This window comes from Oncorhynchus masou, unplaced genomic scaffold (genome assembly GCF_036934945.1).
Source record: "Oncorhynchus masou masou isolate Uvic2021 unplaced genomic scaffold, UVic_Omas_1.1 unplaced_scaffold_2926, whole genome shotgun sequence".
Taxonomy (NCBI): domain Eukaryota; kingdom Metazoa; phylum Chordata; class Actinopteri; order Salmoniformes; family Salmonidae; genus Oncorhynchus; species Oncorhynchus masou.
In genome coordinates, this window is record NW_027009346.1 from 17,472 (window position 1) to 31,506 (window position 14,035).

The 14,035-nt window shown below is 41.1% G+C and overlaps 1 protein-coding gene and 1 non-coding gene across 2 annotated transcripts; one reads left to right on the forward strand and one right to left on the reverse strand.

The window, feature by feature from the left end:
• Positions 1–388: 388 nt before the first annotated feature.
• LOC135534018 (tetratricopeptide repeat protein 31-like) lies at positions 389–8,600 on the reverse strand. Its single transcript, XM_064961175.1, has 18 exons — positions 8,413–8,600; positions 8,105–8,127; positions 7,523–7,580; positions 6,828–7,021; positions 6,635–6,712; positions 6,443–6,511; positions 6,110–6,286; positions 5,594–5,749; positions 4,850–4,904; positions 4,593–4,683; positions 4,231–4,372; positions 3,827–3,931; positions 3,521–3,611; positions 3,202–3,400; positions 2,973–3,047; positions 2,190–2,289; positions 1,704–1,816; positions 389–1,464 (listed from the first exon to the last, which is right to left on the reverse strand). Exons 1-18 carry the CDS (start codon positions 8,453–8,455, stop codon positions 1,353–1,355), a joined length of 1,881 nt encoding a protein of 626 aa, XP_064817247.1. The 5' UTR covers positions 8,456–8,600; the 3' UTR covers positions 389–1,352.
• Positions 8,601–13,205: 4,605 nt separating this feature from the next.
• trnah-gug (transfer RNA histidin (anticodon GUG)) lies at positions 13,206–13,292 on the forward strand. Its single transcript is given in 2 exon segments — positions 13,206–13,242; positions 13,257–13,292. It is a non-coding gene; the product is annotated as a tRNA-His (tRNA).
• Positions 13,293–14,035: the final 743 nt, after the last annotated feature.

A 14,035-nucleotide genomic window follows, 5' to 3' on the forward strand; every position in this document is an offset into this window, starting at 1 on the left:
GCTTAGAATAACCCCCCCCCCCCCGACTCGTATGGGCTAAACTGACATCACATCAGTTGGTTAAAAATGGTTACCACAAAATTTTGAATTATGCAGTGCTTTGCATGCAGTAAATTGATCAACTTCCTCAGTATTCCCTCCTGTGGATGCCACGCCCGTGCTGCCACCTACTGGTTGATTTGCCGGAGTACAATACGCTCGTAAGCGTTCTTCCTTCTGCAAAGTGACCGTCAAGCTCTTATCAGGTTAACATTAGTACAAACCATGAAGCACCTTGTTTGATGTTATAGGACAGATAGGTGATTGTACTGTCATAAAGACATGTTAATGTCACAAGAGTCAATGCATGACAACTTTAATATTTTCAGAAATATAAGTTTGAAAGAAATGACCAAGCGAAATGTAATTTATTGAACCAATTCAACCGAAGACAACAAAAAAAAGAATCTTAATTTGAACGTTACATTCACCATAGACCGCCAGGTTTACTGATCAGTACAAAATAGTTGAGAAACAAAGAAAAATATAACATTTGAAACTACTAGCCCCTGGGCACAGATGTCAGTTCAATGTCTGTTTTGATTTACCAGGTATTAGTTGTCAAATAACAAATTCTATGTGAAATCACCCCCCCCAAAAAAATCACCATGTCATTAAATTTAGAGTGATTTTTATTTTTTACAAAAATGCCCTACAGTGACAAGATTATGCCAATGAAATCAGTTTTCCACATTGATGCAAAGTAGTCAATTTATTTGGAGGGGGGGGTTTGAAGTTACATTGAGACTATAAGACCGCAATTACAGGAACACGAAAAACAAAAACAAGAAAAACGGGAAAAAAATTGTCAAGAAATTATTTGTACCAGTTAATGATTAACACAGAATTACTTGACTTATTAGCTGTGACACGATCCCAACATACGTTTATATGGACCAACATTCATCATTAGCTGGCAACAGAGAAAACCACTGACTACAATGATAAATCAATGTCATTGGTGACATTTCTCCAATATGATCCATCATATGGGCTTTAGCAAGAGCTAACATTTGGTGTAGACGGGGTAGGGAAAAAAAGGTGCCAAACAAGATTGCCTGTTCTTAAAAACACCTAAGTTCCTTGACCAATTTACATCTTAAAAAATAAACAGTGTACATAAAAGCAAACATTATTGGCCTCTAAAAGCCTTATAATCCCAGCTAGGAAATAGCCTCAATCCAAAATTGTGTGCACTGTCTGGGAATCACTGCTTAAAATCATAATATGAACCATCTAAAATCCTGAATGAGTAGCCTCTTCAGCAGCGCTAAGTCATGAGTTTGACTGTGGGCCAGTTGAAGTTGACGGGTTCACTGGGCCGAGGTCTTGCCCTTGTCAACACCATTGTGTTCTGGGATGTGCCTGTAGGGGCAGTTTGGCCTCCTGTTGCAGCCCAGGTTCCTCCAGAAGAAGCACTCCTTTCTACAAAGGATAGAAAAGTCACAAATATCCTCTAGAAACTGCCAATAAATGCATGCCAGCCCAAAGGATGGTGTGGCCCAACCACAACCTTTTCTAGTCATATTTTTTTACTGTGCCAACAATTTATGATTTTCAATAGGTTACTCACTGCTAGCAGGAAGCAAATCATTTCAAGATCAAAAACCAGGGACAGTACTGTATATTGCCCTTTCGCTATTTGTCCAATAGATCCTACGTACGTGCTATGGGAAGGCAGGTCCTGAGCTTTCTGGGCGTCCTTGGCTATGCCCAGGTGTGTTGGGTTCCTGTCGGGGTAGCGCACTAAGATCTTGGACCCATTGAGCTCCATCCCCTTTAAGATGGCAGACAGACAATTATTTCCCAAGAGGTCAGAGGCTTGCATGAAACATCCAATTAAGACCAAGACTACCTGAAAACTATACGAGCAGTCTCAAATCCTTGCCTTCTCTGTCATTATTTCCTCAAATCCCCTAAGTGCATTGGAGGAGGTGGTCAGAGTGACTGACCTTACAGCCCATCCTCCAATAATCATCGAGGGGAATTGAAGTCTGAACACAATGAATTAAGAAACTTATGGGAACATAGTGTGTGAAACCAAACATGTTTACTCAAACATACAGAATAAAGTAGAGCAAAATGGGCAGACACTCACACATAAGACCATGGGCCTCTAGTGCAAGTCTGCATGTTGTAAAGACACTTACATGAAAAGTCAAAGCAATCTCACAACAGTCTGGGTCCAAGTAGTTAACAAAAGCACATCGTCTGGAGCGCAGAAGTTTAATACTATGGATTTTCCCAGCTCTGCAATGAAAGAGACATTGATTAGAGATACAGGGGCGGCAGGGTAGCCTAGTGGTTAGAGCGTTGGACTAGTAACCGAAAGGTTGCAAGTTCGAATCCCCGAGCTGACAAGGTACAAATCTGTCGTTCTGCCCCTGAACAGGCAGTTAACCCACTGTTCCTAGGCCGTCATAGAAAATAAGAATTTGTTCTTAACTGACTTGCCTAGTAAAATAAAAAGCCTGGTTAAATAAAGGTAAAAAAAACAAAAACAAGCAGGGGACTGATTACACAAGGATATTTTCAAAAGTGCCTCGTTCATAGCTTAGTTTTCTACTCAAGCATAGTTGTCAAACAAAATCTGGAAACCTGGGTAAAGTGATTGGCTGTGGCAGAACACAGTACAGATTTCACTTTTTTTTTTTTAAACTAGACAAGTCAGTTAGGAACAAATTCTTAGTTACAATGACGGCCAACCAGGGAACAGTGGGTAAGGTGATTGGCTGCCTTGTTCAGGGGCAGAACAGATGTTTACCATGTCACCTCGGGGATTCGACCCAGCAACCTTTCAGTTACTGGCCCAACGCTCTAACCACTAAGCTAACTTCCGCCCCAATATCTAAATGAATGATGTGTAAAGGAGATCTTTCTTACTGCCCCACCTCCCTGAGGGTTCAATTTAAATATGTGGTGCATTCACTTACCCCTCAAATCTCTCTATAATCATAGCCTCCGTTGCTGAAGGGACCAAGTTTCCAACCCAAATAGGGTATAATTTACTGTAAGTAAAAGCAAATATCAAATTGCTACACCTACCAAAAACACACATTACAACCAGTAGCAATATACATGAAAACAGACACTATCTCTAATACTACATTTTCATGTCAAGGACTGGGAATGGAAAAACAGTCAAGTAGATATCAAACGTACGTATCTACAGGAAAGTTTTCCGACATGGTCCTTATGGGGGTGTTGGTCTTGGGTCTGTTCTGAAGGCTTTGTGAATGCTGGGCCTGATGAGGTTTCGGGGCTGAGGGGAACTCTGATGTTGTAGAGGTGCTGTAGACACAGTCCACTTTGGCAGGATAGGTAACACTTGCAGTTGGATAACTGCCATTATAGAGGATTCCTAAAACAAGACCCTAAATGTCTGAGGTTTCTCAGTTCAAATAACTCTGGACTCCAACAGTATATATATATATATCAAGTTGCCTACCTCCACAGAGGAGAAACCTTCAGATGCTCTTACCAGATATTTTGGACAGTGCCTCAAGTGATTTCTCCACATTCCCGTGAATTATTAAGGCATTTGAGCTCTGTTCCCGGGAAAAGCCAAACCCCTGCAACAAGACCACAAACCCCAGAAACATTGCATCAGAAATATGTTACACCTTTCAAATGGTATCTGACTACTATTGAGTCCAACCAGTTGTACATCGTTTCTACTACAGTAACCCATAAGAGACTAAAATAGTCTCCTTCCATGTTTATAAAAATTGTCCTAATGCAGCTGGGTGTGTGATAACTGTCAACTCCGCATCATCATGTTGCTGACCATTAGCTGTGTTATCTGGACCCTCATAAGTTCCTGGGCGGCATCGGCACAGGAGCTGTCCAACCGCAGCACTTCCTTTAAGGCCTGGGCGGCTTCACCGTATCTCTGTGGGGAAATTATTGTAAATTCTCTCTACGCTAAAATGTAAGATTCTCTGTCTGAATAGTAAACAATAAGATAAAACACATTCGCAAACATCTGTGCATGAGGCACATGCTCATGTACCAATTCATGATTGGCGAAAAGACAGGAAGTACACAACTTGGCATGGTTACAAAAAAGGGATAGTTGACATTTCTTGTTCTCGATAGAAATTCTACAAAAATGTAATCCAAGTTTGAAAGGCATCCAGTGAGAGGATAATGGTTCAAAGCCCCACAACTGACCCTGGCATCAGACATTACCTTCAGCCCTGCCAGAGCTCTGCCTTTTCTGTAGAGGCCTTTGACCCAGCCAGGACTCATGTTGAGGGCTAACTCTGCATCAGCCAAGGCTTTCTCATAGTCCTGGATCTTCTCATAACAGAAGGACCGGTTGCCAAACAACCTGAAACACAAAAGCAGTTTGTTTTAGCTGTAATAGCACATTGAAAACCTGAGAAAGTGGTGTCATTTAAACCAAATCAATTATCCTAGTTGATGGCACAGCCAAGGAACCTATCAATACTGTAAAGGAAAACATAATAATTATGCAAACCATTTCAATCAAATTTATTCAAAATAATTGGTGAACAGTTTGACATTTCAAGATGATTGTAGTTTCTCACCTAAACTCTGCAGGGTTGTACTTAATTGCATCCGTAAAATACTTAACAGCCATGTCAAAATGTCCACTTCCGGCAAACTGATTACCAATTACTGTGGAGAAAAAAGAAAAAAAAAGCTGCCAAATTCAATCAGTGTACCCCCTTCTAGTGTGTTCCTTTCAAGCAACTCTGGTCTAGAATACTCACTTTTGCAACATTTGGACAAAATGTTCTGAAATAATGAGGGAAGTTCTTTAATAATATAATAAGAAACTCACCAGCCAGCTCTGTACTCTTTTTAACTATATCCTCAGTGTTGGGTACAGGAGAATTCTGTGCAGGGATAAACAAGAGACAGTTTACACATCCAGAATACTTAAAGTGGGCATACACTGCATGATAGACAGAATGACATTTCTATGATTTCACTTGTCGCAGATCATTTTTCTGGATTGTATTTTAACTTGAGGCATAGTGTCACCAGGGGTTGGGGGCAACGAAGTAGATTAAATGCCCCCCCCCCCCCCATGTTCTCCAGACAACATCATGACACCCACACGATGAAAAGTCTCATAACCAAATGTTTTGTCAGAGCTCCTGCAGTGCAACAGGTGATGCATTCTGATAGCCAATAGAAATGCATGATGAGTGAATAAACTGGTCCGCTGTGGAATTGCTCAATCAGAGATACGTTATACAACATTTCAGTCAGCTCACACGACACTCAATCCACTTCAACAACATACCCAATGCCTCAACTAATTATTTTATGCACTTCCATTTCCCCCTGCCAATATTCAGAACGGTTTACCCATCTCTCGTTGAAATCGTATATGTCATTTGGGGAAAAACAGCTGCTAAGTGAGGGGGGAGTCCATCGTACACTCTACCGATAGCAACAGCAAGATTTAACCGCTGGTTTATTGTACAGTGTGCCATATATTTCCAGGAAGTTTAATATTGTACAGTGTATTCCTGGCTTTATGTACACGTTATGCATTCAATAGGAAAGATAACCACACCTTTTGTATATCTTTCATTTCTTTATTTGGTTTCTCCTTCGGTTGACTGGTTTTCTTTTTCTCCTTCCATTCTGGCCTAGGCTTCTGTTCAAGTTGACGCTTTGCTATTTCAGCAGCCTTGGATACAAAACTGCTGGTCATATCCAGCTGCAGTTCCTGGTGGGAAATAGGGGAAGAGAAAAGGGTCAAAATGGACCAGACCATTTTCTCCAAAATAAAAACTTGATAAGTGTTTGTTTTTTTGCTTCTGGAGTAGCAGTAGCAGAAAGATCCATACTGCAATTCTTTGCAATTTGGTTGACATCAAAACATTCTCAGAAAAGGCTCAACTTTCTTGACTGCCATACATTGTCTGTCTTTCACTTAAACAATGGGGAGGAATCAGAAATATCAGTTTTAGGCTACTGGAATGCTATAGTTTGGTTGTTTTAACATAAACATACATAAAACATTTATTATCACTTAACCCCTGCTACTGCTACGCTCCCAGTGAAGGCAACATTTTAGTTTGGTTACCTCCGAGTTGCTGTGTATGCTCTCCTCTTCACTCTCCTCCTCGCCGTTGCTGGACTCCCCGCTGCTGTCTCCGCTATCGGTAACAGACAAGTCCTGCAGGCCCTGAGCGAGAGCCCCTTTAGCACTGGTACTAGTCTTGTTACACTTACTTTCATTTACTTTACTCTCTGCATCAAGCTGTGAACAATCAACGTTCATATGTCAAGAGAGAAAAATCATACATTTAAATTATATTGACATGCTTAAACTGATATATAAACCCAGGTGTGATTGCTTTAGCTTTTATTAAATATAATGAACATTGTTAATCAGCTGAGTTGATATAGCACTCACCTTGACTTCTGTCACTGGGTTCTGTTTTTCTTTCTCCAACTTCTCAAGCAGTCTTCTTTCTTTTTGTTTCTATAGGACAGAAATTGATAAAGTAGAACTTTGTTTAAATTGTCTGAGCTTTCCTAAACCCACTAAACTCCCGACGAGTATGGGTAAGTTGGGGGGGGGGGGCTAGTTGACCTCAAACCTCACAATTTTCTTAATCTTCTTCTTCTCAGCCTTGACTTTGCTCATTCTGTACTCCAACACCTCAAGATCTCTCATGGCAGGCTGCAGAACAAAGACATATTTAAATAGAATACAAGATTATTCAAAAAGGTTTTGTAGCAATCAAAGCCATACTTTTTCCCCCCATTAGATTAACAGGAGATTGTAAAATACTGACATTATCTGGAGATGGTTTAGAGGCTGCTTTAGGTGGTTGATTGTAATGCAGAGAGGTGGGTTGGTATGAAGAGCTTGAGTTGGATAAGAAGTTTCTGGAAAATCCACAGTATGACTTTCTACCATGGTGATCTTCATAGTCACTGTCATAAAAGTCTTCACCCGAGTAATATTCATGGGTTACAAAATCCAAACCTTTGTAAAAAGAATGGGAATTGTCATTCACAGTAAATAGAGCTAGACGTTGGGAACAGCATAGATTCAAACATTTTTTTTTTCCAGCACATCGTGTTTAAATATGATTCATCTTTCAAGGTCCAGTGACATTTTTTTTTTTTTTTTTTAAATCAAGGCGACTGCCGTGATACAAACATGTTATTCATCTAATACATATTCGGATAAGTCATCTTGGTATAAAAATGCTAATAACCGTATCATCGATGTTATTTGCATTTATACTGTGCTAGCACGAGGCCAGCATTTCCCAAACTCGGTCCTCTGGACCCCAAAGTGGTGCACGTTTAGGTTTTCGCCCTAACTATACACAGTCTGACTCAAATAATCAAAGCTTGATGATTAGTTGATTATTTGAATCAGCTGTGTAGTGCTTGGACAAAAAACGCGCAGCCCTTGGGGTTTGAGGACAGAGTTTGGAGAAACCCTGCACTAGGCATTGCTTTTAATACCAGTACTTACCAAGATATCCAATGTTTAGCCCGTGAGAATTTACTCTTACAAAATCCATTACGGCATGCTGAAAAAGAAAGGAGGCAGGAAAGTACAGAGATGCATTTTTTACATGTCTCTTAGATAGGGTTGCACAATTATGGGAACCTTAAAATCAATTCCCTGGTTTCCCTGCTTTTCCCCCCCCCAGCACTGAGCATATTTCAGGTTTGCAAAGCGTCAAGTTGAACATTGAATTCCGTGCAACATCCAGTACACGGTAACTGGGAATACTGAGGCTGTACACGCTTTAAGTTAGTTTTACATGGCCAAGTAGACTGTGGCTATTTGAGCATAATGTAGGCCTTCCATCAAACGGAGAACTTGCATAAAACAAATGTAATTGTTGGAAAAGGCAATTATAAAATAGATAAAAACAAGTCCTAATCTCAGATCCGGAAATGTGAAAAATGACGTTGACTGTTTCGTGAGAATGACCCTTAGACAGACGACACTTCACACTGGTCTCTCCCCCACCTTGCCTCAAACAACGCCAGTATACAAATTAAAATGTAATCCCTACAATTGCTAAACATTCAGCTTGGTACTTACCATCCTATGGATGTCTCCGGGGTCTAATAGCAGGAAAAAAATACAAAATGTCAGCAGGGCACACACACGTAATGTTAGCTAACGTTACTAGCTAATAGTTAGCAGCTAGCTTAGGTTCATAAAATATCGAAGTTATTTCCTGCGACCGCTTAACGTGTTCGCAGCTATACCAAAAAACTAAATAGTTAGACTAAATGTTAGCTACTTCTAGCTAGTTAACTTAGAAAGTTATGAGTTAGCTAACATCTGATACCTCGTGAGTCAAACATTGGTGGTGTTTGGGAAGAGAGACAAAAGAGTACTCTTACCCTGCTCCAGTGCTGAAACCTTCGCGAGTCTTCTTTCAGACATGTCGAATGAGAACAAGCTATATATATATGTTTTATTTAAAAATTAGCTAGCTTAATGACGCTGGCGTATCCATCGAAATGTTTTGCCTCGTTTTTTCCCCCCCACCTTTATGTCGAATGAACTCAACTCCCCCCTAAAAAAAAAAAAAAAAAAAATCGGTCTCTTCTTCTGTGGTTTTTATCTGCTGTTGGCATCCAACGTTATGGTGCATTGCCGCCTCCTACTGTCCTGGAGCGTGGGCCAGAGACAAGGAGGAACTAAATCCTACCCGCCAGCCCAATTTGATAAAAATATATGAGACTGTATCTGATGACGTTTTACTCAGTTTGCTCTTTTAAACTCAATTGCTGTATCCCCTCCTCCCTCCATACTGGATCTCAGGCTCTCTTTCCCTCTCATACTGCCCACACTGTATCAGTACATGCTCCCCTGTCTCTGTTTCCTGACAGTAATCACACCTTCCTGTTGGATGCTTTCATATCGCATTAAATGTGACATTAAAAGTCTCAACCCATTGTTTCTCACCCTCAGGCCTTGTATAGACGACCTCCTCTCTTTTGTCGCTTTCTGCCATCCTTTCCTACTTTACTTTACTTTATACTCTGTGTGTGTGTCGCAGATGTCGAAATCTAAATCATATTTTATTGGTCACATACACATGGTTAGCAGATGTAGCCAAATGCTTTTGCTTCTAGTTCCGACAATGCAGTAATATCTCACACATTCACAACCACTACCTTATACACACAAATGTAAGGGATGAATAGGTACATAGGTACATATAAATATATGGATGAGCGATGGCTGTGCGGCATAGGCAAGATGCAGCAGATGGAATAGAGCAGTATATACGAGACGCGTGATGTAGGACATGTAAACATTATTAAAGTGGTGTTTATATGAAGTGACTCATGATAGGCATTGGCAAGATGCGAAGGCACTACATCTCAGTCTCAGTCACTACTGGTTTGAATCCAGGCTGTATCACAACCGGCCGTGATTGGGAGTCAAATAGGGTGGCCTCCAATTGGCCCTGCATCATCCGAGTTAGGCCGGTGTAGGCCGTCATTGTAAATACGAATTTGTTCTGAACTGACTTGCCTAGTTAAATAAAAAAACATGCTTGACCTTAGTGTCTGTGTTCCACTGCTCCTGTCATCTCTGTACCACCACTGTCCTTATCATTCCCTTAACCTCTGCCTTGCTCTTTGGCACTCCACATCCACCTCCTCTCTCCTAAGGACCACCTCCTAAGTTTAGCTAGCATATCTACAAGACTTCCACCCAGGGACACACTCCTTTCACACCGCTTTGATACAGCTACAAACGGAAGTGATTTTCGTAGCAGGTTAGGGGAGCATTTTCCCAATCTCAACCTAATTCTCCTAACATGCTACGAAAAAGACCATTCCAGTTGTAGTGTGAAGTGTGTTTCTCCTTCCACCCCCACATGGGCTGAGATCCAAGCATAACTTCTGGGCATTGGTCTCACCCCGGAATGAATTTGGAGTACCCATATAGCAGGTATTGTCTGCTCATAATCTTGATGTGATTGGCCTGACTGAAACATGGCTTAAACCGGATGAATTTACTGTGTTAAATGAGGCCTCACCTCCTGGTTACAGTTGTGTCCATATCCCTCGCGCATCCAGCAAAGGCGGAGGTGTTGCTAACGTTTACGCTAGCCAATTTCAATTTACAAAAAAAGAAGTCTGCGTTTTGGTCTTTTGAGCTTCTAGTCACGAAATCTATGCAGACTATTCAATCACTTTTTATAGCTACTGTTTACAGGCCTCCCGAGCCATATTCAGCGTTCTTCACCGAGTTCCCTGAATTCCTATCAGACCTTGTAGTCATGGCAGATAACATTCACATTTTTGTAGACTTTAAAATTCACATGGAAAAGTCCACAAACCCACACCAAAAGGCTTTCGGAGCCATCATCGACTTAGAGAGGTTTTGTCCAACATGTCTCCGGACCTACTCACTGCCACAGTCATACTCTGGACCTAGTTTTGTCCCGTGGAATAAATCATGTGGCTCTTAGTGTTGTTCCTCATAATCCTGGACTATCAGACCACCATTTTATTACGTTTGCAATCGCAACAAATAATCTGCTCAGACCCCAACCAAGAATATTCAAAAGCTGTGTGTTATAAATTCTCGGACAACCCAAAGATTTTTCTATGCCCTTCAACTCCCTCCACCTACCCAAGGACGGCAGAGTACAACTGTAAGTCTTCCGACTTGCTTGGAAAGACAATACCGTGCAGTATTGAAGAGCCCTCACTGCTGCTCGATCATCCTTTTTTTCCAACTTAATTGAGGAGAATAAGAACAATCCATAATTTATTTGATGCTATCGCAAAGCTAACTAAAAAGCAGCAGTCCCAAAGAGAGGACGGCTTTCACTTCAGCAGTGATACATTTATGAACTTTGAAAAGATCATGTACTTTTTGTCAAAGAAAGCAAATTATGGACTCCTCTTTAAATCTGCATATTTCTCCAAAGCTCAGTTATACTGAATCTGCACAACACTGCTAGGACCTAGGATCAAGGGAGACACTCAAGTGTTTTAGTACTATATCTCTTGACACATTGATGAAAATAGTCATGGTCTCTAAACCTTCAAGCTGCAAACTGGACCCTATTAAACTAAACGATTGAATGAGCTGTTTCCTGTGCTTGGCCCTCCTATGTTGAATATAATGAAACGTCTCCCTATCCACCAGATGTGTACCAGACTCACTAAAAGTGGCAGTAATAAAAGCCTCTCTTGAAAAAGCCAAACCTTGACACAGAAAATATAAAAAAACTATCGGCCTACATCGAATCTCCCAATCCTCTAGCACTGAGACTGCACTCGTGAAGATGGTAAATTACATTTTAATGGCGTCAGACCAAGGCTCTGCAGCTGTTCTCATGCTCCTAGACCTTAGTGCTGCTTTTGAAACCATCGATCACCACATTGTTTTGGAGAGATTGGAAACCCAAATTGGTCTACACGGACAAGTTCTGGCCTGGTTTAGATCTTATCTGTCTGAAAGATATCAGTTTGTCTCTGTGGATGGTTTGTCCTCTGACAAATCAGCTGTAAATGTCATTGTTCCTCAAGGTTCCATTTTAGGACCACTATTGTTTTCACTATATTTGAAACAATGTTAACTTTCACTGCTATGTGGATGATACACAGCTGAACATTTCGATGAAACATGGTGAAGCTCCAAATTCACTGTCCCTGGAAGCCTGTGTTTCAGGCATAAGTTTTTACTTTTAAACTCGGACAAAACAGAGATGCTAGTTTTTGGTCTCAAGAAATAAAGAGATCTTCTGTTGGATCTGACAATCTTTATTATTTTTATTTCCCCTTTATTTAATTAACCAGGTAGGATAGTTGAGAACTAGTTCTCATTTGCAACTGCGATCTGGCCAAAATAAGGCAAAGCAGTTCGACACAAACAACAGCACAGAGTTACACATGGAATAAACAAACATACAATCAATAATACAGTAGATAAAGTCTATTGTGACGACCCTCCCACTCTGTCTGCCGTATTCTCTCTTTGTTGTTTCCTTATTAGGATGCCGGTGGGCGGAGTTGGGAGGGTCGTCAGCTACATGGGAAACACCTGGGCCCGGTGTCTCCCAGGATAAATACACCACTTCCTCATTCATATAGGAGACTCTCTCCATGCAGACACCTTTATGGATTTTTGTTGTGGTTCTTGGTGGTTTTTGAGTTGTTTGCTTTAGCGTCTTTTCTACACCCTGCATTATCACCTTCATGCATGCAAAACACTCACTTACACTACTGATTACTGATTACACACACACACACCATTGTATATTTTCCTTAGTTGCTTTAGTTAATAAATATATATTTTGTTACGCCTTATCTCCACGTTGTCTCCCTTTTTGTTACGGGCTTTGAGCCGGTTCATGACACTATATACAGCATGTGCAAATAAGGGAGGTAAAGCAATAAAAAGGCCATGGTGGCAAAGTAATTACAATATAGCAATTAAAGACTTGAATGGTAGAATGTGCAGAAGATGAGTGTGCAAGTAGAAATACTGGGGTGCAAAGGAGCAAGATGTAGGACCTGTGTTCAAACCTCAGCATCTCCAGGAAACCACCAAACGCAGCAGATTAACTTCTTAAAGGGAACATATGCTTCTACTGAACTGCATTTGGAAACCTTTGATAGCTCATTTGGTAGAGTGGAGAACTGTGGTAATTCTTGGATTATTGGTTCAAATCTGTTGACCTTTGATTGGAATGTTGGAAGAGCAGCAGAGAGTTCTCGAGACTGCAACAGTCCTTAGGTCGCTGAATCAGAAGAGTATAACATTTTCTGCAGTTGTGCCACATTTTTGACTTATGCCTAGTGTTTCCACAAAAGCAAGTCATTCCCTGAGCGGGAATCAAACCCAGGCCGCGGTGGTAAAAGAACCAAATCCTAACCACTAGACCAACAGAGACAGAGAAAAATGCATTTCGCAGTGAGGGGGCTAAACAGCGGTTTTATTCCTCTGCTCACTTTTTGTCTATTCCCAAATGCAATTACTTGCAATCTAAGGGGATGTAGCTCAGAGGAATAGAGCATTAGTTGAACGTAAGAAGACCTGGGGGCAATCGTCAGCAGCTCCAAGAAACCACCAAACTCAGCAGATTAATTTCTTAAAGGGAACATATGCTTCTGCCGAACCTCTGACCATCTAGGTGATGGCGTTTGACCACATTTTGTACCCTTTGATAGCTCAGTTGGTAGAGCGGAGGACTGTGGGGGAAATTGCTGTAATCATTAGGTCGCTGGTTCAAATCCAGCTCGAAGGATTGTACTTTTTCTTGTGGCTTTCGCCAACTTTTTGACAGCAGTGCACATTGACATGTGCTTGACAAAAAATATCTTTCCCTGAGAGAATAACTCTTCACTTGTTGACCTTTGATAGGAATGTTGGTAGAGCAGCAGAGAGTTCTCGAGATTGCAACAATCCTTAGGCTGCTGACTCAGAAGAGTATAACTTTTTCTGCAGTTGTGCCAAGTTTTTGACTTATGCCTAGTGTTTCCCCAAAAGAAAGTCATTCCCTGAGCAGGAATCAAACCCAGGCCGCGGTGGTAAACGAAATGAATCCTAACCACGAGACCAACAGGGAGAGAGAAAAAGACATTTCGCAGTGAGAGAGCTCAACAGCGATTTTATTCCTCGGCTCACTTTTTGACACCACCAAACTCAGCAGATTAATTTCTTAAAAGGAACATATGCTTCTGCCGAACCTCTGACAATCTAGGTAATGGCGTTTGACTACATTTGACACCCTTCGACCTATACGAACTGATAGAAGCAGTTGTAAAAAAAATGCATTTCAGAGGGCACAGAGAAATGCCCATGAAATTCTCATTTTTTTATCCCTGTTGAATCTTCATTTCTAAAATTGAATCAGAAAGCTTCAATCTATCAAACTTTGTGTTGCTTTCTGATCTCTCCTCCTCCATATGAATTTGTATTCATCCACCCCAGATTGGACTTGAACCCACAATCCCTGGCTTAGAAGGCCAGTGCCTTATCCATTAGGCC

Bases quoted from the DNA above. Each gene is read 5' to 3' on its own strand.
- LOC135534018 (XM_064961175.1), bottom strand. From the start codon at position 8,455: ATGTCTGAAAGAAGACTCGCGAAGGTTTCAGCACTGGAGCAGG. The intron at 6,713-6,827 runs GTCAGTATTTTA...TTTGTTCTGCAG, and splicing joins CTAAACCATCTCCAGATAAT to CCTGCCATGAGAGATCTTGA. The intron at 3,048-3,201 runs GTACGTTTGATA...TTTTACTTACAG, and splicing joins GAAAACTTTCCTGTAGATAC to TAAATTATACCCTATTTGGG.